The following is a 24,567-nucleotide window of genomic DNA, read 5'->3' on the forward strand; positions in this document are numbered from 1 at the left end:
ACTTCCTTTAAAAAGAATTTGCTGAGTAACAAAACTGTTCAGGTTTTTTTGGGGTGGGGGTGGGGGAGCAAGAGCGAGAGGGAGGAAAAAAAGAAACACCCACCTCTTTTTATTTATTGTTTTGCACTCTCAGAGGAAGAGCAGGGGGCGAATAAATACCATAATCTTATTTCAGGGACAACGAGGCGCCACTCATGCTCACTGTGCCTGAAGGACATGTATTTGGCTCTGGTTCTTTTCTCAGCTCCCCTCTTACTGATACCCATTCCCAAAAGAAACATCTGTGTGCTTTGCAGCACATGCCGTGCCAAGAAAGGCTCCTAAATGCACAACACACCCAAATGCACACTGACTGCGTGACACTCCCATGCACATGTACGCACTAATGCACCGTGCTGCTTCTAAACAAATCCCATCCCAAACACCAGGGCCTACAGTGGCTTGTGTGGCGACCTGATAAAACCAGAGAGTGGGCAACATTTTGGCAAGCTTCAAGAATTACACGCCATCTCCAATTGGCTGGTTACATTTAAAAGGAGTGCTAACAGCCAGTGTCACTGGGTAGTAATGGATAAAGAAGCTGGTACAGGGCACAGGCCCAGAAGCCAGGGCAGGAGGCTTTTCACAGTGCCATGGTTACCATCACGGTACCACATTCAGACACTTGTCCTGTGTATCACTTCCTGTTTTCCTTTCCCAGGGCAAGAGCTGTTCCAAGACAACTGCCTCCAGAACTGATTCTTCTCATCTGTTGACCTGCATCCAGGCTGAATTAAGAATGGTGTGCAGTCAAACTGCTATAGCAGAAAACACAGTTTGGGGAGAAAGTTGATTTACGATTAAGTTTAATGATGGCTCAAAGCTGAGATCAACAAATCTTGCTTACTTAAGCTTGTTGGAATTTCTGCACTTTCAGTTTCATTGTCATTCCCTCTACTCACAGCAATCTTTTCTTCTTTTTAGCACACAGCTAACGTCTAACGGGCCTTTGAATCAGATACAGCCTCTTCCTGACTGATAAAGTCTCATACCAGGCAAACACTGCTGTGGTGAAAGGCAACAAGGAGTATTTATTTGTGCACTCTGTCAACTTTGCCAAGTTACATTAACCCATGGATACTGTTTACAGTAAACACCATCTGACAGCAGCTCATCTGGAATCTTTGTTGGTATTTTTAGATCTGGACTAAGGAAGGTTATTAACTTTCACGTGGGTAAAGGTGCCTTTTGCTTGGTCCTGAGTCAAAAACAACTTAAACAGACCAGCCATGTTACACCTAAATCTTTGATTTGCAAAAATGTCCAGAACGACAATTTTTTTACTTTTACATAAAATATTTCATGATTTCCAGTTTTTACTGAAGGAGCAAACCAGAGATTAGTTGAAGTATTAAAGATGAAATTGTCTGAATTTATTTGAAGTGTAATAAGTGCAATCGAAATTATGGGTCTTTAAGTTCGCAAGTCTCCAAGACAAACTGAACTGTCATCTTAAGCGTAAGCGGTGAAGTCTCAGTAACTGTCACGGTACTGGGTCATGGACCCAATGCTTTGTTTTTATTGGTGAACTGATAGTTCTGATTATCATTATGATTTATGGTTTTCTGCTTATGTTACATCTTCAGTCCTTGGATTGTAGTTTCTGTTTTGTATCATCTCTGTGTTTCCACGTCTTAGTGTCTAGTCTGCATCTTGGTGCTTTGTCTCAGTTTCCTGTTCTACTTTGGTAGTCCTTGTGGAGGTGGACAGGTTCATGTACCTGGGTTGCACTTTTAGCAGTGACGGGGACGTGGAGCATGACGTTAAGTGCAGAATTGGGAAAGCATGGGCAGCCTTTCAACGATTACAACCTATATGGATGACCACCGTACTGCCTTTATCAACCAAGTTGCGGCTCCTGAAGACCATCATTATACCGACGGCACTGTATGCAGCGGAGACTTGGAAATCAACTGCAAAGATCAACCGCCATCTTGACGTCTTCCAACAACGTTGTCTTCGACAGCTGCTCAAGATCACATATCGGGATCGCGTTACCAATGAAGAAGTATATCGCCGTGCGGGAGTAGAGCCGCTCCATGTCCAAGTCACCAAGCGTCGGTTCAGATTTGCCGGTCACATCCTTCGGCTACCGGACCCGAGACCTGCCCGTGTCGCGGTTCTGTGGAACCCGAAGAATGGAAAGAGACGGCGAGGAAGACCTAAAATAACATGGAGGAGGACTTTCCTTGGAGATTTACGTTCAGTCGAACTGTCATGGGATGAAGCAACAACTGCCGCGATAGACCGAGTTCGATGGCGTTCTCTTGTCGCCCGATGCGCCGATCGGCGCGGGAGGATCTAAGTCTAAGTAAGTCCATGTCCAATGTTTATGGTTTCAGTTCTGCTTCCCAGTGTCTCGTCATGAGTGCATTATCCCAGCTGTGTTTCCCTCCTGTCTCCCATTCCCTGATTACGGCAGCATGTATTTAACCCTTTAAGACCTACCATAGAACCAAGTCCGCCAGAGCTTATATTATATTTTTACATGCTGTAACGCCATTTTTGGGAGCATTTCAAGTTGCTATACATCAATACAACCATTACAGCCTAGATTTTAATAATATGTCTGCATTAAGTGCATAGTAATTACATAAATTGCAAAAAAGTGCAATAAACTACAAAAAAAATTGAAAATCGTTTTTGTTTTTTTAACATATATTTCTAGTTAGAGAAATTTAAGAGGCTTATCCCTCAAAACTGTAAATACGAAAAAGTTGCACAAAATAGTTTCCTACCACAGGAAATTTATTTTAAGTGTCTTCATAGTTTTATTTTTGAAATACACCAATTTTTATACACTGCAGGAAAAACGAAAATAAATATTATAATGCAAATTTGCAAAAAAGCAGCATATGCATCAAAATAAACTATTTCCAGCAGTGCAATATGAGTCCTAAGCATCCCAGAAACGACACAGAAAGTCATAAAGTCAAAGATAACTTTTAAAAACACCAGTATAGGCTCATTGAGGCCCGGACGGTAAAAAACTACATTTCCGCGAAAATTACGTCACTTCCGGTTTCGGGCAGGTCATGGCGGACATGCGATAGTTCACGCTGACGTCTATTCCAACGTAGGAAGTGTTATGAACAGCTGATCGGATCGGCAAAGCGTGTTTCTGGAATATTATGTTTTTGTTGCTGCAAGTGCTTTTTATACAGTTTTTGCAAAGCTATGTGTGGAAGGAAACTGTGACCGAGGACAAGCTGATGGCATAAGATGTAAGTACAACTCCTTCGGTTTCATATGCAAAAAAAATTATTGCGCTAGCTTACGTGGTTGCAGAGCTACCGGGATTTGAAAATAGTTACGCAAAACAGAGCGTGCTGCTCCGACCGGCTTTAAAGGGTTAAGCCCTGTGTTTTTCCCACGCGTCCTCTGTGTTAGCTGTTTGTTCCTCAGTCGTCATGTTTTGTCAGGTTATGTCAAGCTTAACAGTTGTCATGAACTCCCAGTTGAGATCATCCTTCCCAGTTTGGATTTTGGTTTCTAGTGCTCATGTATTGTGTTTCTAAGTTCGTTTTCTGCCAGTGAATAAAAACTGCCTCTCACTATCCCCAGCTCCAATTGTGTGATTTCTTTTCACCTCAAAATCGATGTTTTTCTGCTCCAAACTGCTTCTTTTATTGCTTTACATCTCTGGTTTCAATGGGGGAAAACCTTGACAAACTGAAACCTAGTTTAAACACAACTCTAAATAGAAAACGTTACATAAATATAGCAGTTTTATCAATCCCACAATATCTGGCATGTGATGCACTGTTTTTGTTATTTGAGGTTGAGCTGTTCAGTTTTACGCTGCAGTCCGAACAAAACTGCGTGACTTGACTCAGCACATGGGGAACATGCAGTAGTTGCGGGGCAGATACTTTGTTTAATGCTTTGGTCGTTCTCGATAAGCTCGGCTGAATCCCATACTGATGCAATTGAGAAGCCTGAAGTACAGTGGACTATTCATATGCACCACAGAGAGGTATTTGTTGCTAATAGCTACCACCTTGTGCAACAGCGAAATAATCCACTGAGGCACTGACGGCTGAAATTCACGACAGATGCTAAGTGCAACGGAGCAACAGAAGGCAGCAAGTTACACACCAAACCATCCGTCTTCTGAAAGCTCTCCCCACATGCCCTATGTCATGGGCAAGCACGAGCCAAAAAATGGTACGGATAACATACAGCCAACTGCCTGTGAGCTGCCATGACTGCAGCGGAAAGGAGCGTGGACAGCGCTGAGGTCATATGCCTGCTCTGCAGATGTTGCCCCGCGCGACCCAAACCACACATGAGCCGGCAACCCTACAGAAGTGCCTCTTGTTCTTTTGCAAACAACAGACCTCTTCAGTTCTATTTAATCTGTCCAATTGTGTAAATTACAGTGTTTATGAGTTGTGGGTAGTAAACAGGCAGTTTGTCTGCCAGCCTGTTGTTGGGTGTCATTACGTCTGTGATCAACATTGATTGTAGCTGTTGAACTTTACAAAAATCTCGCAGCAGACTGTCAGAATTTTCTAAATATCTAAAAGTGAAACGGGCACGGTAAAAAACAGCCAGTGCACGAGAAACTAAATGAGAAGGTCTTGAACTTGGCACTGCCACAAGGCTGCAACACATCCAAGACCCTTCAGACACATACAAAAGGCATTGTAGGAGATGGATATCCCACAAGCTCCAGAGATCTGTGGAATGTACCACTCGTCTGAATGAACACAGCTCTTGAGTCTAAATGTAAAACAGCAGGCAAGTGTTCAAATAACAAATTGACTGAGTCAGTGGGTCAAATAATCTACAGCCACCTACTGCGAGATAAAACTCATCAAGGAAACATCTACGAAGCATATAATACAGACGCAGGTCAGAAGACGGAGTTATGTTAGGGATATAATTGATTTCTGATGTTTCCCTGTTTGGGCCTTGCTTGGTTAGACAGGACCACAGTGAGGTAGAAATATCTGTAGATATTACCGAGCCTTTGTCATAACCGGTTTTACACTTTTAGTATTTAGCAAATTTCATTAATGTTCAGCGGGGGGTTGCAAAGGAAATGGTTTGTAGTGAGTTGCATGTGAGGCCGAACACTAAGGATGTGCAACAGGTTAGAGTGATTAAAGATTGGGATGGAAATGCAGGGAACTGTGCTCTCGCCTTTTCTCTTCATCATCTATGGAGCCGACTTCAAGTACATCAAAGAAACTCCTGCAGAAATTCTCTGATGACACAGCCATTACTGGAAGTGTGGAGATGGGATAGGAAGAGGTGTACAGAGGACTGACTGATCGGTGTGTGAGGTGGTGGTGGACTTTGGCAGGAACAGATCCCGACCCTCCCCTGTCTGCATTGGTGGGACTGATGTTGAAATATTCACAATATAAAATATGGGGCGATCGCGGCTCAAGAGTTGACAGTTGGTCTTGTTATCGTAAGGTTGCCGGTTTGAGCCCGGCTCCGACAGTCTCTGTCATTGTGTCCTTGGGCAAGACACTTCACCCGTTGCCTACTGGTGGTGGTCAGAGGGCCCGGTGGCGCCAGTGTCCGGCAGCCTCGCCTCTGTCAGTGCGCCCCAGGGTGGCTGTGGCTACAATGTAGCTGCCATCACCAGTGTGTGAATGTGTGGATGACTGAATGTAGTTTAAAGTGCTTTGGGGTCCATAGGGACTAAGTAAAGCTCTATATAAATACAGGCCATTTACCATTTACATCATATAAGTATCAACTGGACCACAGGCTGCAGTGGTCTGCTAACACCGATGCTGCCTACAAAAAGGGTCTGAGCTGGATTTACTTTCTACAAAAGCTCAAATACTTCAATGTATGTCTAAATGTTTTATCAGTCTGTTGTTGCGAGCACCATCTTCTTTGCTGCGGCGTGCAGGGGGCGAGGCATCAAGGACGCAAACAGGCTGAACAAACTCATCAGGAAGGCCAGGTCTGTTGTTGGCGAAGCTCGCCACTCTGGACGAGGTGATCAGTGACAGAATGACTCCCCCCTCCACGACACACTGGACAATCTGAAGAGCAACAGGTTCCTTCAACCTCGCCATCTGAGGGGACGTTACAGGAGCTCGTTCCTTCTGCTGCCATCAGACTCTTTGATTCATCCACTTGGGTCAGACATTAACAGAATTAATCCCACCTCAGTGCACCCTGTCACTTCATATTTATACCTGTATCTCCATATTGATCTATTTATCTTAATATTTATCTGTCAATATCTCTGTTCCTACACTCACTTTATATGATGCCTGATGTTTGTTGAATATTTGCTGCTATGACAACACAATTTCCTTCTGGGATTAAAAGCGTTTCTCTGACTCTGTTTCTGAAAGAAAGATGGAGGAGCTACAGGTGTCAGAGATAAAGAGTTTTAGTGAGAATGAGCATGATGGACAGGATAAGTATAACGTACATCACAGGGACAGCTCGGGTAGAGCAGTGTGGAGACTCAGAGAGGCAAATCTGTGACGTGAAGGGGGGATATGGATACACCGAGCACAGGAAGAACCACAGAGGGGTTCATGGATGTGGTGAAGGAAGACATGCAGAGGGTTGGTGTGACAGAAGAGGATGCTAATGATGAGGTCAGATCAAGGGGATCGCAGTCAAGTTTGAGGATTGAACATGGTTGCCCACAACAGCTTACGATCAATCTCCAACAGCATATAACCAGAATTAACTGCTTCAATCCATCCAACCATTCGCTTCCACTTATCCTTTTCAGGGTCGCGGGGGGCACTCGAGCCTATTCCAGCTGTCACAGGGCGAGAGGCGGGGTACACCCTGGACAGGTCGCCAGTCTGTTGCAGGGCCAACACACAGAGACAGACAACCATTCGCACTCACATTCACTCCTATGGGCAATTTGGATTAATCAATTAACCTATCCCCACAAGCTGCATGTCTTTGGTTAGTGGGAGGAAGCCGGAGTACCTGGAGGGAACCCACGCAAACACGGGGAGAACATGCAAACTCCACACAGAAAGACCCCGGTCTGATGGTGGAATTGAACTCAGGACCTTCTTGCTGTGTGGCAACAGTGCTAATCACTGTGCCACTGTGCTGCCTAACTGCTTCAATGAAAGAAAGAAATCTACAACTCCCAGCCCGATGACTTTTGAGTGCAGAGAAGAAGTTACACAGAAACAGGCTCTCTGCAGTCAGGACTGTTTGTGCATTTGTAATCCAGAAGGTATGCTGACTTACAGTTACCCTCAACCCCAACAGAATCAAGAAATACTACCGAACAAGCTGCATGTAATGATTTTGTGAGAAAGCAACGGGTTCAAGCTTGTTTTATGAGTCACTCAGGAGCACAAAGAAGCCACCAGCAGCACTCCCACAAGCATCTGTTTAGTGGTTAAAAAAAGAAAAATGGGATTATCCAGTGTACACGGGGCTGTGAGCATCAACTAAACTCAAGTTCGAAGTGAGTCGTGTAAATAAGAGGTAGCACAGTTTAATGAGAGATCACATCTGAGAATCAAAGCCAGTCTCTCCTGGTTCTCTTTCATAGAGACTGGCATCCGGCCTCCTTTAGTGCACCATCACACGCTGTGGTGAGTGTGTGCTCTGCGAGTCTAAAGATGGTACCTTATATGGCAGCAAGCAAGTCAGAGAAGAGTTATGGAGGTTTGGCATTGCTTTAGAAAGCTTAACCAGCATGAACTTGATGCATGACAACTAGCAAACTAAATGTCCATCCATGTAAGGTGTGCAGTTTGTAATTACATTATAACAGAGATTTGAGAAAAAACAGCTCAGGGAGCACCTAAACGGCCTTCATGTTGAGCTATCTTTCAACCCCTGTGAAAAAACAAAGAGGTAAAAATCTTGAGCCACCCTTGATTTCTTTATGTTTTGCTTCTGAAAAGCCACACTGTCTTGTAACTTTTCAAAGCAGTCTTGAGCAGCAGTTCTCCAGGCTTTTTGCTGATCTTACTTTGAACATTGGCCCCCTTTTTTTACCAGTGCTGTGTCTATACAAAGCAGACAAATTAGCAAAGAGCCTATTTAAATTGTATCTTTAGGCACTTTGTCACTAGCAGCCCGTCACACCATTTATTCCCATTTCTTTAGTTGTAAAAGTGCCAAAGATAACACAGTTTGACAGGCATAAAAATGTATTTTTGCACCAACAAAGTGATTCCCAAAAAGCTATTAGCTAAATACTAGGGATGCAACGATACCAATTTTTTCAAACCGATACGATACCGATACTTTGTATCGGCAAGTACTCAGATCCAAGTACAAAAACCGATACTTCTACCACACACACACACAAATGCAGACAAGTTTTATTTTATTCTCTGCCGATAAAAAATAAAATCTTAATAAAAATGACCACAAAAAAAAATAAAAAATTTTCTTCGCTTTTCCAAAACCTGAGTTAAAGTTGGCTGTTCCGGTCCACACTGCTGACATTTTGTTTAGCCTAGCTACAGCAGCCTCCAGTTTCTCTTTTTTATCTGGAGCCGCCAGTCTCACTCGCCTAACCCTGTGCCTGTTTAGCGCGGGATGTCCCCCTAGTGGCCAATCTATAAAACTACAACAGAAATGACAAGCCACCCTCTGATTAATGAAATAAGTTAGTATCGGTTCATGGTATCGGTTAACTTTTACGAGTATGAGTACACACACATTTTACAGTATCAGCCCCGATACCCGATACCAGTATCGGTATCGGTGCAGGCCCCAAAAACTAAATCTGAAGCAACTGAATAGCATCTAAAAGTCATGTTCTTCAAAAATGAAGACCTAAGAGATGCATCTGGCCCTTCAGTCGATCACAGAGGAGGCTCTGTCATGGTGTGGAACTGCAATTCAGCTCCCAAACTGTCACACTGGATGGAAATATGAAGGCAGAAAAGTGCAGTTAGATTTTTCTTATCTGCCAAGTAGTATCATTTGGAAAGTGTTTGACTAGCAACAGCAATGATCCCAAACACACTCCCAGTGCAGTGTGTAAAAACATTCCTGGATAGAAAAACACACAGTGGAAACCTATCAGACATTGATTGGCCTCCCCAAAGCCCAAAGTCACTCAAGAAAGGACATTTATATAAAAAGCCAACAACAGTGGAATTCAAGAGAGCAGAAGCCAGTGCAGTGGGACTCTCTGCTTTTATTGTTGTTCCCTAAAATGGTTCATCACAGCATGTCGCAGAGTTTTCACACAGAGATCGTGTTTCCATCATTCTGAGGCTCCAAACAGCCGATGAAGAATCTGGCTGCTGAAGGCAATTAGCAACCGACTTGTATTTGTCAGTGCAGGGGGCTTCTGGGAAAGAGGGTCGAACAAAATCCAAGTAGGTCAGTTCAAGCTATAGCTGAGCTATGCGAGGGGTGGAGGGGTGCTCATATGCCGCTTCACCCTCACTATTCTCTTAAGGGAGCTTATTATTAAATCAGCTGGAGTTTTATTGGAGTTCAATAATTATGAGGCCGCAAGATTAAAAAAAAGAAAAATCAATTTTCAAAAGAAAGTGTTGATTCATTCCAGCTCCCACGCCGTCCTGGAAGGAGGATGTGACCACAACAAGAGTAAAGCAAACAGGCTATAAAATCAGCGTTCCAGCTTTCTGTGGTTTCTTTCCCTTCTCACATAAAAACACACCACTCCATTTCAAAGACAGCTTCAGTCTCAACAATGGCTTGCACATGTCAAACTGAACAGCTTTTTTAAGGTAAATTAGATGGTATCTACACACTGTAAATACCGTATGTCTAGACATATAAGCGGTAATTTCATAACTGTGCTGAATTAACATAAGCTTTCTTCCTTACAGGAATAATTGAATATGGTGAAACATGAGTGGAAGCGTTAGGAGGTTTTTTCCCCTAAACAACTAAAGCATTCACTTAAATGTTATACGCTGTTAATTTTAAAAAAAAAACCTCTTATCATTTAGATTTCAAGACTGAGAAGAAATTTTAAGTGTCCATTAAGACAAAGAACAACTACATTAACTTAAATTAGCCGTTAAGCTAGCGGTGCAGTTTTAGCTTGAAGAAACATCTGAAAAGTAAGACCTCAAACCCTCATGTTCGAAAGAAAAATACAATACAGGTTTCATTTTATAATACTGGACTTATTTTTCTACGAAGGTTTGAACTTTGCGAGTGTTTAAACAAGAGAAACGTGTGAAAATGTTCATGTCTGTCTGAGAAAAGTGTGTAGTGTTTTTTTGTTTTGTTTTTTTACAGCCTTAAAATATCTATAATAACTGTAAAATAATTAAGCTGACTACTTCGCGGATTTTGTCTGTTGCAGGTTATTTTTGGAATGTAACTCCTGCGATAAACAAGGGACCACTGCACATAGGGCTGCTCGATTATGGCAAAAATGATAATCTCGATTATTTGACGATATTTATTTAACAATAACAATGTGTTGAATAATGACTTTGAAGATTGTCAAAAATAATATAAAATAGTGCAAATACTGATAACAGTGCAAATGTTTGCAATATAAAAAAATAAATGAAAAATGTAAACATGTTTAGTGAACTTTGCAGTGTTGCTCTGTGGTGCAGCTACGACACTGTAGCAAAGTTTACACACTGTGTCTACTTGATCCACGTCTGACTCCACGAACCCATAATGTTTCCACACCACTGAAGTTTTTTTACCTCTTTTTTCAACCAACGGCAGTCACTCTCCTCCGGTACCGGTCCGTGAGTCGTTTGGTACCGGGCCGCGAGAGTTGAGGCTCAGGTGTGAAATGTATAGTTTTCAGGGTTTTTATCGGTTTTCAGCGTTATTTTGTTATCGTTTTTATCGTTAACTCGGTTTTCCTGGGTCTTTTCACGTGTGTTATGAATAAATCTTTTTTTCGGTACCGGTACTAGTTTTATTTTGTTGTATTTATCCGCGACACCTTAAAGGCCGGTCCGTGAAAATATTGTCGGGGATAAACCGGTCCATGGCGCAAAAAAGGTTGGAGACCGCTGCTCTTAATTGTTGTGACACGTGTTCGAAACGCAGAGAGGTGCGCTCGATTTGCCACACGGAGCAGCGCGAGAGTAAAGCACGAGGGAGGGGCTAATAATTGGCTCAGTCATTTTTAATGATTGTTGAAAGCCCAGATCGTAATCGAGATTAAAATTTGATTAATTGAGCAGCCCTAACTGCACACATGTCCCAAAGTGCCAAACTGATGATTTACAAAAACTTCAAATGGAAGACGACATGTAGCTCGTCAGGACTGCCGTAATCTGTCAACATTTATTACATTGTTATTAAATGGACAATAACCTTGGTGTGTGTATTCATTATTATACAGTTTTGGTTTCGAAGTTTTGAACAGATTAAAATCCAAACATTTTGTAAATTATTTCATATCACTACGAAGCTGTTAAGAGGCAAAATATTTATGTTTAAAGGATCAATGAGTACATAACACAATAGCTATCAATGATGACTTTAAAATAGGCAGAATAGCGTTATTAAAAACACTGTACCTGCTCGACACGGATCTCGTACTCCCCGTTCAGCTTTTTCCCTCGGAAATACTTGGCCCTGGATGAAATAAAAGAGAGAATTTGTAAAAGAAATGATAATAGATTTGCTTTTGATCCATATCAGATGATTTATTTTGTTTGCATTATGCACATTTGGCATTTCTACAGTGGAATTCTGATTTCAACCGATACTCAGAGGGTATAAATCACCATTCCAGCACAAAATGATTTGTTACTATAGGTCATATGCACTGTGATTCCTCTGCTGCAGAATAATGTACGTGCTCCAAACACTCCTAGCAGTGAAAACAACCTTAAAATATCTTTCTGTTTATTTGATAGAAAGAGGGCTGAAATTTCAACAGACCTTCCAAAATACCTTGCAAGTAGGCAAAATAATGACTCACATTTTCCATGATTACAGAATCTGACCTTGCGGGGCTTCAAGTAAACACAATCCCTTGGCTAAGGGGGGGGAAAGTGCTTTTAATAAAGGCAGCACAATGAATGAGTAGCTGTGTGTTGCTTTTTCTCATGTGTTTGTGGCAGCAGTTTGTAGAGCAGGTGAAACTCGGTTGCTACACATCGAGCACTTACTCGCTAAACTAAGTTTAGAAGTCACGTGACAGTCACACGGGAAAAACACAGGATTCATCCTGTCCTGATGTGCAGCCGCTTCCTTCAGGTCTGACACAATTGAGTTCCAGTTACCAGAAGAGTTATCTTACATCCCATCAGACTTTGTCGTATCAGACAGAATTTAGATTTAAAAAAAGGCACGTGGCTTCTGTGAGCTATTTCAAGATGTTTGTGTACAGAAAAGTGAAACGTGAACTTTTTCTCTTTGGTTAATTTGAATGTACAATGCACGGCTAAACTGGTAAAAAAAAAAACAGTTTAAAAAAAGCCTAAAAAAGGACACAAAGCAGCTACAATTAGGTCCATATACATTTGGACAGAGACAACGTTTTTCTCATTTTGGTTCTGTACATGACCACAAAGAGGTTTAAATAAAACAACTAAGATGCCGTTGACTTCCAGCTTTAATCCAGTGGGTTAAACAAAAGATAAACATGTGAGGAACTAAAACATTTTTCAACATAATCCCTTTATTTCAGGGCCCGAAAGTAATAACTGAAAATAAAATGTTTGTTTCTAATACTTGGTTGAAAACTCTTTGCTGGCAACGACAGCCTGAAGTCTTGAACTCATGGACATCACCAGACGCTGGCTTTCCTTCTTTTTAATGCTCTAGCAGGCTTTGACTGTAGCGGCGTTCAGTTGCTGTTTGTTTGCCTTTCTGTCTGAAGTTTAGTCTTCAACAAGTGAAATGCATGCTGGGTTGAGATCAGGTGACTTTCTTGGACTATTCCACTGCTTTGCTTTAATAAACTCCTGGGTTGCTTTGGCTGTATGTCTAGGATCATTGTCCTTCTGTATTATGAGACACTCCCCAATCAATTTGCTGCATTTAGCTGGATTTGAGCAGACAGTCTGTCTCCGAACGCTTCAGAGTTCATTAGCCTGCTTCTGTCTTGTGTCACATCATCAGTAAACACTCGTGTCCCAGCGCCACTGGCAGCCATGCACGTCCAAACCATCACACTGCCTCTGGTATGTTTTACAAATTATGTGGTATCCTTTGGCTCATGAGCTGCCTTCTCCAAACTTTTACTTGCCATCATTCTGACAGAGGTGGATCTTGCTTCCATCTGTCCAAAGAATGTTTTTGCAGAACTGTGCTGGCTTTTTTCTGTTCTTGAGGCTTACGAGTGCCTTCCAGTGAACCCTCTGTATTTACTTTCATGTAGGCTTCTCTTTATTGTAGATTTGGATATCAATACTCCTCCTGGAGAGTGTTGTTCACTTGGTTGGCCGTTCTGAGGGGGTTTAGCTGCTTTGATCATCCGCTGCTGTTTTCTTCTGTGGATCCAGGTCTTTTTGCAGTTCACCAGCGCTTCCCTTGATTCTCAGGATTTACCAAAGTGTAGATTTTGCCAATACAGCTATTCTAGCCATTTCTTGGATGTTTTTTTTCCTCTTTTTGCAGGTTAAGGATGACTTATTTCACCTGCATGGAGAACTCCTTCAACTGCATGTTTTTCACAACAAAAATCTTCACACCTCAAATCAACTCCAGGCCTTTTATCTGTTTAATTGATAATGGCATAACAACAAAGGAATTGCCCACGCCTACCCATGAAATAGCCTTTGAGTCAGTTGTCCAATTACATTTGGTCCCTTTAAAAAGAGGGTGACACACGTTCAGGATCTGAAACTCCCAAACCTTTGATCCAATTTGAATCTGGAGACCCTCAAATGAAAGCTAAGCGTCTACACATTATGTCCATGTCAATTATAAAACTGTAATTGGAATATGTTTCCCTCCATCCGGCTGTTTCAGTCTATTCATTTTTAATCTAGACCATAATGGTGGACTGACCCAACACCTGCCACAGTGTCAACAATATCATGCTCGATTACGACCTATATGGATGACCACCGCACTGCCTTTATCAACCAAGTTGCGGCTCCTGAAGACCATCATTATACCGACGGCACCGTATGCAGCGGAGACTTTGAAATCAACTGCAAAGATCAGCCGCCATCTTGACGTCTTCCAACAACGTTGTCTTCGACGGCTGCTCAAGATCACATATCGGGATCGCGTTACCAATGAAGAAGTATATCGTCATGCGGGAGTAGAGCCGCTCCATGTCCAAGTCACCAAGCGTCGGTTCAGATTTGCCGGTCACATCCTTCGGCTACCAGACCCGAGACCTGCCCGTGTCGCGGTTCTGTGGAACCCGAAGAATGGAAAGAGACGGCGAGGAAGACCTAAAATAACATGGAGGAGGACTTTCCTTGAAGATTTACGTTCAGTCGAACTGTCATGGGATGAAGCAACAACTGCCGCGATAGACCGAGTTCGATGGCGTTCTCTTGTCGCCCGATGCGTCGATCGGCACGGGAGGATCTAAGTCTAAGTAAGGTGGACTGACCCAACACCTGCAACAGTGTCAACAATATCATGCTCTAGTTTTATTGTATACTAAGACTTTCATAGTATCAACTTATCTATGACTACATTAATGTGAATAAAAATACGTCCAGTTTGTCTTGCATACATAATTGCCCAGTGCATGTTGGGTAATGATATATGGCGAATATAACTGAAGATCATTTGCAACAACCTTACAGTTATTAAAGTATTTACCGATACGCAACTCAAAATAAGAGCACCATTATCTGATATAAGTCAGCTCTCCTTTCTTAAGCGTATTTATTGTTTTTGTTTTATAGCCGCAGGTGATGCTGCTGAACTCTCAGACGTGGGACAGTGAACAATCTGTCAAAGGCTCCGGGCTGGACCCTTGAGGAGCTGAGGATCTGGGCTACATGCTACAGGCCTTCTGTTACTGCGATGGGCTTTTCAACCTCCTCAGACTGAAACACATTTCCCTTTTTGCAACATTTTTTTTCCTCTTCTACCAAACAGAAAGCCTCTTTCCTCTTCTGCCTGTCCGCCTTCTTTGTTTTTCATCTGCCCACATGTGTCCTTTTAGCTCCATTCATTAATGTTCATTACAGTCACTGAGGAGGATCTTTTTTCCTAACATCTCCCAGCTGTTGGGCTTGATAGTTTTGGGTCCCAAGCCGTCTCATTCTCTGTAATTGTGGAAGCTGGGATTCTTCAATGTGACTGACCTACATACTAGACAGGCAATGCCCCCTGGCAGTCAGGACCACCGCTGCCTCAGAGCGGGAGGCAGGCTGAATGGCCCAAAAGGTATTGCAAAACATTTAATAATAATAATAATAATAATAATAATAATAATGGATTGCATTTATATAGCGCTTTTCAGGGCCCTCGAAGCACTGTTCATTCACTCTCACATTCATACACTGGTTTAATTTACATCAATTTCATTTACAGACCACTGGGCTCTGTGGTTTGAATGAGTGTTTTAGATATGATCACATGTAGAAGCGCTGCACAGAGGCCTGGGCTTTCCATCCCTCGGTCGTGCATACGCCCACTACATAAACACCACGAGGCTTAACGACTTCTTTTATTTTTGTAACCATGAGAATAAGCGACTTCTTTTTGTGTACCACTCATAGAAGGCGTACGAGTCATGCATGTGTTATCGCTGCTTTTATTAGGAGGAACTCCATCAGAGCTGATGATGTGCTAATACCGCTCTGTTTTTAAAGGAGATTTTCTATAGTGGCCTCATATTTTTACAAGCAGATAAAAATTTAAAATGTGCTGGTTTAGACATCCGCTGTAGGAGGGACTCCCACAAAGGCGCAATAGGGATACACAACAAGACCATCACAATATCTTGAGCTTTAAACCTGCAAATAGTGATTTCTTTAGCCACTTGGAGACAGCAGAATATAGACGATGTCTCGCAGTAGCGTCACATCTGCTGTAACGCTACATCCAAGACAGCTATGTGAACTTTTCTTTGAAGTAAAAATATAAATGGAACTATAAAGAGTTATCTGGATCAGAAAAAGCCTGCCAAGATCAGATTGTGCCTCTCTGCACACAGAAAGAACATCCGCTGTGATCAGCACTATCAAGTATCAAACAGGTGAATGATCAGAGAGTAAAGGCCACACCCATCTTAGTGGGCACAGATGATCAGCCATGTGTGCTTCAACAGAAATGTCAGTCTAGGAACAATGGCTTTAAATTAAAGTAGCATTCTTCATTCAGACATAGGTTACATATATGTTTGTGTTCTTCACAGTTCATTCAGACGTTGGGGGAATGAGTTCTTTGTGGCTATTTTTTGAAAGTTACTTTGATGATTTGAAAGGCCACATTGTGTGAAACGCTCCCATACAAACTTATTAAATTGCAGCTGAAAGACTGTGACCTCTCTGAAGTGAAGTACATGGTTTCATTTGATGGTAGCGCCTCATACAACTGTTTTGCTGTGTCTGGGAAATTTATTCTAAGTAATTCTTGGAGGAAATGAGTTTCCTTCGAAGGATGGCTGGGCTCTCTTAGAGGTAGGGTGACGAGCTCAGTTATTCCCGAATGACTCGGAGCCGCTGGTCGTCCACCACGAGCCAGTTCAGGTGGTTCGGGCATCTGACTAGTACGCCTCCTGGAAGCTTCCTAGGTGAGGTATTTTGGACATATCCTACTGGGAGGAGGACCGGACTCCCCGGAGAGAATATATCTCTCAGCTGGCCTGGAATTGACTCGGCGTCCCCCGGGATAAGCTAGAAGAGGTGGAACTGGTGAGGGAAGTCTGGGCTTCTCAATGTGCTGCCCCCGGGACTCAAAGGGGGTAGGTGGATGGATGGATGGGTGGATAGATGGATGCATGCATGGATGTTATTATTTTACGTTACAGCTGCACATACAGCTCTGTTGTTTTGGAGGAGATCGTGGATGGATCCTGTTTCTGTTTTATGCAGCAGGTTTGTAATAAACTCAGAAAAAAACACGACAAATAACTGCAAGCACCAAACTCACATAATCTCCTGTTAATGTGTCGTCAACAGCTGGATTGTGGCAATTACTGGTGAGTCGCATCTCCACGTCACCACTCATTTTTAATCTGTAATAGAAGTGTAACTGTAGCTCCACTGGGCTGCAGGTTGTGGCAGCAACAGTCTAAGACCCTCCCTGGACACCTTCTCCAGCTTTTCCAAGGCATTCATAAAAGTTAATGATGTTTCACTGACTACGATATAAAAATAAATGATGGCAACGCAAAGTGGGCGGGATCTGCAACAAACTTTATAGGCAAGCAACTGAGGATACCAATGAGAGTGAAAAATACTGTTGATTGGCATATGACCTGCATTTAATCATTTATTATCATTACTCTCTGGCTCTTTTGTCCTCCCTCGCTCCCATCTAGGTTTCTTCCTGTTAAAAGGACGTTTTTTTTGTCCCACTGTTGCCAAAGTGCTTGCTCATAGAGGATCATCTGAATTTTGGAATTTTCTCTATATTACTGTAAGCCTTTACAATATTGTATTGTAGGCTCTCTATCTTACAATATAAAGCACCTTGAGGTGACTGTTGTGATTGGGCAGTATATAAATAACTTGAATTGACCTGCTAGTAAATACAGTAGAAGGTCGCCTAGGCAACCAGAGCCTGGAATGTCTGCAAGCAACCAGCTGGCAGCTGCAACACGATCGCTGCCAGTATGTACGCAGCTTAAACCAGCACAGAGATGTAACCCTGCAAGTATTGTCATGGGTCTGCCCCGGGGCTTCCTCCCAGCAGGACATGCCCAAAACACTTCACTTAGTAGACGTCCAGCTGGTGGACGTCTACTGGTGGCGATAGCTGAGGGTGGAACATAGACTGACTGAATCGAGTGGAGTGGCCGTCGTGGCCTCCAGTAAGTTGAAACAGAAAGTGTGCCATCTGCATTTACTGAGAGGTTTATGTAGCAGAGCTGATGCTGAAAGTAGAAACGTTCTGATGGTCACATTTCGCCCTGTATGCAGAAAAAAATGTAAATGTATTTGTCTTTTTTATAAAGGAGTGACTTTGAGGCTTTGCCTCTGATTACTAATCTCAGAGACTGAAAGCAGGTGAGCGACTTCACGTTTTTGTTTTCTCATGTTGTTAATTTTTAGAGAATTCTCCAAAATAAACATGCCTGTTTTGTAAGATGTGCACTTTAAAGGGATTTTTCCCCAGAAATCTGTATCTAAAAGTGATCAAATAAAATGAATCAAACTGTCTGGGACGTTTTTATCTGGAGCTTTTAGATGCGCACTAAACGTTCCTAAAGTAAATTACTGTCTCTACCCTTTGAGTGCTTTATAAACCCAGTGGCCTTCTAATGAATTCATTTTGCACTTTCTGAACGTTTGGCCTCTTTGTGAGACAAAGCACAGATTAACAAACGCAGCGAGAGGATGTTTAGCTTTTTTTGTGCCAGTGTGTGGCCTCTGTGCTTCTTCTGCAGACAAAACAGAAAATTAAAATTTTCTTCATGTGGTTCGAGATGATCAGGGGATGTCAATAGTACTGGGCTACTCATGAAGAAGTAAGCAGTATGCCAGTGTGGGGCTGAATTGAGCAATCACATGCTCATATCATTCAGAACACAGAGCAAACAGACTGACAGCTACTTGGCCCGTCGTCTTACGAGTCACCCTAAAAGAGAGGCAGCGGGAGAGGCAGAAAAGGAAGGATTGTTGGTGGTTGCGGTGATGCTCTCAGTGCTGTGTACTGCTATTGTGCATGAGTCATTGCTGGAGGCCAAGTCTGTCAGGACAGAGCAGGGTTTCCCCAGAGACCCCAGCCTCTCTGCTGGAATGCCCAGGAGGAAATTCAGCCCCGGGGGGGAAAGGATAGATCAACGGACACCCGATATGTTCACAGTGCTCTCGAGTCAGGGCTGCTCAGAAAGACTGGACAAACTATTGAGCAACCTGTCTGAAATCACAGCACAAGTTCTGGTGTTCCTACTACACTCAGAGATAGCTTCACTATGTTCCTGCACAACCCAATGAAAACTACAGTTTCATTTCATTTATGGACCACATGATTGTATACAATCGGGCTGGATGAATGACATGAATGAATTTTTTTGTTTGTTTGTTTGTTTTCTAACAAGAACAGTCAGGTTCGGGCAGCTGTTGTGGAAATCACATATTCCTTTGCCTGCCCCAGTCACTTTGTTTAGTTCGGTTCAAAGATTGATGGCCGATGATCAGGGCAATTGGTTCCCTTTTTCCCAACTGTACATAAACACATCGCTGTCCAGCAGTAATTCAGTAAGAAAAGCTGCAAGTGAATTCATCGTTTTTCATGCAGCCTGACAATCTGCGCTGGTTGTGTTTAGTGGAGTTTCTAGCCCAAGCTATTTTCACTTAAGTACAAAATTATTTGGATTTTCACCAGTAAACATGTAACCTTTCAATTTTTCCAGCCAATACCAACCTGTAGCTAAGGCCAGGAGCTTTGGGTTATGATAGATGGTATGAGATATCAGATCCAAAAGGCCACAAAGCCTTTTTCTCCCTGGGACAGGAGTGTCCCCAACTCCAGGCCCTGAGGGCCGGTGTCCTGCAGGTATTAGATGTGTCCATGATCCATCACAGCTGATTTAAATGGCTAAATGACCTCCTCAACATGTCTTGAGGTTCTCCAGAGGCCTGGTAATGAACTAATCATTTGATTCAGGTGTGTTGACCCAGGGTGAGATCTAAAACCTGCAGGACACCGGCCCTCGAGGCCTGGAGTTGGACACCCCTGTCCTAGGGCATCTGGACCAAACCAACTGAATTGGTTATAACGTATCACTGGGATACCTCTGGGGTGTTTTCTAGGCACAACAAGCTGAAGGGAAACTTTAAAGTAGGCCCAGTCTACTGGAGATATTACACATCTTAACTGTCGTGGGATCATTTTGCAATCCCCCATCAGAAATTGGAAAATGGAGTAAGCAAAGGAAAGTGGATGGATGGACGGATGGATGGATGGATGGACAGATGCCTGCTGAATGTCTGTCAAAGAGCTAAAGTTGTGTTTTTTAGCAATCGCACTTCTTCCATACAAAAACCACTACGTTAGCTTCTAAACTTGTGACCATATATAGAATAAGCTCGATTTTTTTCTATGTAAATACATGAAAACCACATTGCATCTATTTAGAACGCAATGTTGAAAGACCATTGGACTCCTGGGGCTTAAAAAAAAATCAAGAGTACATCATGAGTCAATAAAGGGTCATAAAGCAAATCATAAACCTGGCCAACACAATTGGAACTCTTATCTTCACTTTGTCATTTGAGCAAACTAGAGATTTCAACAGCAAAGCAGCACACAATACATCACTTTCCCAACGGTTATAAATGAAATCCACCGACAAGGTTTAGTTGAAGACATGTTGCAAAAAGAGCAGCCAAATTTTTTCCCCCTCAATCTGCATCTGAGAGTCGAGCGTTAACTGTTCGACTGCTGGCTGAAGTGGCTCAAGACTCAAGTCGACAGCCACCTGCTGAGCTGATCTCGAGGACATTCACAGTCACCACTTCAGTGCTGGTTCAGTTTTATTGTTAGCAGCAGCACCATGACTGACACTCTTAAAGCTGCCATTGGTCAATGATAACATGCAAACATACCAGAGAGGAGCTGGAGATGAACATTTATAATCTCCTGCAGAATGAGTAACAGTTGTCTTTACTCTCAGGACATCCATCAAGCAAATTTAAGCTTCAAATCAGGGATGTCAAGCTCATGTTACATGCCTCATGCAGCCCACTTTGATCTTAATCGATGAAACTCCTTTCTCTCAGTGTAAATACGTTTAACTAACCCCTGAGACATCTTATCATAAGAAAAAGATGCAATTTCAAAGGTACATCTACACAATGAAGAAATCCTGCTGCAGTAAATGAAAGATCTGTCGGTCCAAAGTCCAAACTTTCCTTCACATTTCCAAAGTCATCCAGTGGCCCAAATTGGAGTTTTTGCCAGGCCAATTCAGGCCCCCAGGCCTCATGTTTGACACGACTAGTCCAACAACAGTATCAGTTTCCATGGATGTGATGTTGTTCAGGCAGCTTTGGAGCCAATTTTAGGTATATTAACTAACAATGGACATCAGTGATAACAGTCCAAAGTGTTAAGTGAATCTAAAAAAAATCATCTTGAACTGGATATTAATTATTGATTAATTACTGCTTTCAATCTGTTATCTAAATGGAAAAGACATGACCTTCATCTCTAGAGATAACACTGGTTTGAAATGAAATCAAAGTGATAATGTAAAGACTAATACTCCGAGAACATCTGTAGGCTCAAACGCTACAAGACTGCAAGAGGAAGTGCTTCAGATAAAATTTATAGTCTATCAGATAACTCCATCTGCTGGTCAAAGCTCATCACTCCTACACAGAAACATTGAAGCGTCAAGGGAAATGATAAGCAGCCGTCTACGAGGCTTTAAGTAAGCTACAGTGCCACCCAGTGGTTAACTTAGGAACAGTTCTACATTTAACAACGTTTAACAGAAGCTTGACACGCTTTGAATTCAGCAGTTAAAAGCAATATCATGTTTTCCTGCTCTATTTCCTGACACTGAACGAGACTCTTTGCCCTGTGAAGTGACATCCATGCACATTTGCATTGATAACCAACAGGAACAGTCTCTTTGTCTCCTACATCTGAAGACATCCCAGAGTAGACAGAAATGCAGTTTCCTCTCAGAGCACTTAAATTGCACAATTCTGAAATGTCATTGCAGAAAATGTGTTCAACGATGCCAAAAATAAAGCAGTGCCTACCAATATTTAAAAAAATAATGTGTTATTAAAATGTTGCTTGGAAGCTTTAAGTAAATCCCTTTTGTCAAATTGAAGGTGGCTGGGTATGTGAGGTCTCCTGGCCAGGTCGCCAGTCTGATTAAAAAATGATGTGTTTCTACATCTCACATGTGTAGGTGTTATGCTGTTTTGCTTAAGGCTTCAAAGCAAGCTGTGGCATCACAGAAATCCTGCTTGTGCTTAAAATGTGGGCCTTAAACTCAGCACTGTCGTGTCAAACTGTGCAGAAAGAAGCTCAAACTTTGAATAAAAGCTGCAACCAATAAATGACAATAAGCAAAGCAAAACTATGGAGCATAGATGGACACCTGGACTTCAAAATTGCAATCCATCACACATAATCTAACCCACTACAACAGTGCCGCGAGCTATTTTGACAGAGTTGACTCATATGATCAAAATGTGAATACTAAAATCTCGTTTGAAGGTAAGGTTTTGTTACCCTGGATTGCTTTATATTGCTCAGATGATCCTGTTGCTGCAAAAGCTCACAAAAAAAAATCAATAAATCAACCGCACTTTAAAAAAAACTTCCGTTCTTCTCTCTTTATTTAACTAACAGAGTTGGTGATTTAAAAAAAAAAAAAAAACCCACTGTTCTCTCAAACAGTGAGGATGCTCCATCTGAGTGGCTGAATGAGCTTTTGTGCCTCAGAGGGTGGATGATCCCCTGACGACTCATTTCACAAACACCAGGGTGTGAAAAGAAATGGGTCCTCTTGGGATTGCAGCTTAAGGAAAAGAGGCCACCCGGCTTTGCGGGAAATTGAGAGCAATTTTGGTGCTTTTGACACGGCTGTCAGTGGGGTGCTTTAATTTAGAGATCATTTTTAGACTCCTGCCTGATCTCCTAGTAGAGGATGCCTCCGCACATAATGATCCCTACTAATTCTGTGGGTGCAGCTCGAGCGGCTGGAAATGACTAATAACAGCCCAGCTGAGGTCGGTCTACCAGCAAATGTCAGACAACAGAATAACAATTCATGAAATGGATGAGTGGTTTATTGATTCCGTAAGACAAACACGATAAACTGGCTGCCGCGTGTCTTCACTGCAGCTCAGGAAATCAATTCCTCCGGCGTTGGGAGTAAAAGGCAACTGAAGTCGGCTTCAAAAATTCATGTATGAGCTGTCAGCGAAAGAAGAACTCATTTCTTCTGATTAAATCACTTTTTTTTTTCCTGTCACATTCCATCGTTCCTTTTCCTTGTTACCATGACAATTTTAATTCCAGCAAAGAACGCTAATGCAAACGCCGGCTAAGACCAAGGACGTACGGGTCTATCATAAACAATAATACGTCTCACTTCATTCAAACTGAAGCACAAGAATGTTTTCCATTTGGCAGGAGAGTAGAAGGAGAAATACAAGCTATCAATGTTGAACTTTTTTTAATCTTAGCAATATCTTCTTTTTAGATGCTAAAGATTTTGGTGGCTAATTAGCTTACTGACAATGAGATGTTTTTAAAGGAATACAGATGTTTTTTGAAATACACCTACTTGCTTCCAGACAAGAGTGTTGGATTAGTACTACTGTTAATATCATAGCATTAAAAGTATGGAACCGGAGCTAGAACTAGATAGCCTAACTTAGCATAAACATTGGAAACAGTTAGCCTAGCACTTTTCAGAATTACTTGAATTATATGAACTACAGCAACAAAAACAATACACAGCAGGAAATTGTCACTTTATATTTTATTTATATATTTATATTTATGTATTTCTTTATGAATAAAAACTATATTTTGTCAGTTTGCAATGCTATGCTAGCTAACTTCTAATCTTCATTTTTTATGTTTTGAAAGTAACATCTTAAAGGAATACAGATGTTTTTCAAAATACACCTACTTGCTTCCAGACAAGAGTGTCAGATTAGTACTACTGTTAATATCATAGCATTAAAAGTATGGAACCGGAGCTAGAACTAGATAGCCTAACTTAGCATAAACATTGGAAACAGTTAGCCTAGCACTTTTCAGAATTACTTGAATTATATGAACTACAGCAACAAAAACAATACACAGCAGGAAATTGTCACTTTATATTTTATTTATATATTTATATTTATGTATTTCTTTATGAATAAAAACTATATTTTGTCAGTTTGCAATGCTATGCTAGCTAACTTCTAATCTTCATTTTTTATGTTTTGAAAGTAACATCTTAAAGGAATACAGATGTTTTTCAAAATACACCTACTTGCTTCCAGACAAGAGTGTCGGATTAGTACTACTGTTAATATCATAGCATTAAAAGTATGGAACCGGAGCTAGAAGTAGACAGCCTAACTTAGCATAAACATTGGAAACAGTTAGCTTAGCACTTTTCAGAATTACTTGAATTATATGACCTATAGCAACAAAAACAATACACAGCAGGAAATTGTCACTTTATATTTTATTTATATATTTATATTTATGTATTTCTTTATGAATAAAAACTATATTTTGTCAGTTTGCAATGCTATGCTAGCTGTTTCTAATCTTCATTTCACTCTAATGCCAACTTAGTCCAGCTTCACTCTTACATCCATGACAGCAGTCCAGTTTTACAAAGTATGTACACCTTTTCTGTAATTATATACATTTTAAAAACATGCTAATTTATAGTTTAATAATCAAACAGTCAATGTAAAGAAGCCTTATATCAGGGTAAACTCACTGAACATTTTATATGTCTTCAAGGTGTAGACTTGCTTTTAGAAGGTCTGGTGATGTATCAAAGTTCACTCTTAAGTT

At 41.7% G+C, this 24,567-nt stretch overlaps 1 protein-coding gene across 1 annotated transcript in view; it reads right to left on the minus strand.

The window, feature by feature from the left end:
• The window catches only part of syn3 (synapsin III), a 150,010-nt gene that overhangs the window by 109,474 nt on the left and 15,969 nt on the right, over nucleotides 1–24,567 (minus strand). Inside the window, exon 3 of the mRNA XM_087830457.1 lies at nucleotides 11,499–11,556. Coding sequence (XP_087686583.1) covers nucleotides 11,499–11,556 — 58 coding nt within the window. The remainder of the gene's footprint in view (nucleotides 1–11,498; nucleotides 11,557–24,567) is intronic.

Source organism: Neolamprologus brichardi, chromosome 17 (assembly GCF_056152115.1).
Source record: "Neolamprologus brichardi isolate AB-2024 chromosome 17, ASM5615211v1, whole genome shotgun sequence".
NCBI classification, from domain to species: Eukaryota; Metazoa; Chordata; class Actinopteri; order Cichliformes; family Cichlidae; genus Neolamprologus; species Neolamprologus brichardi.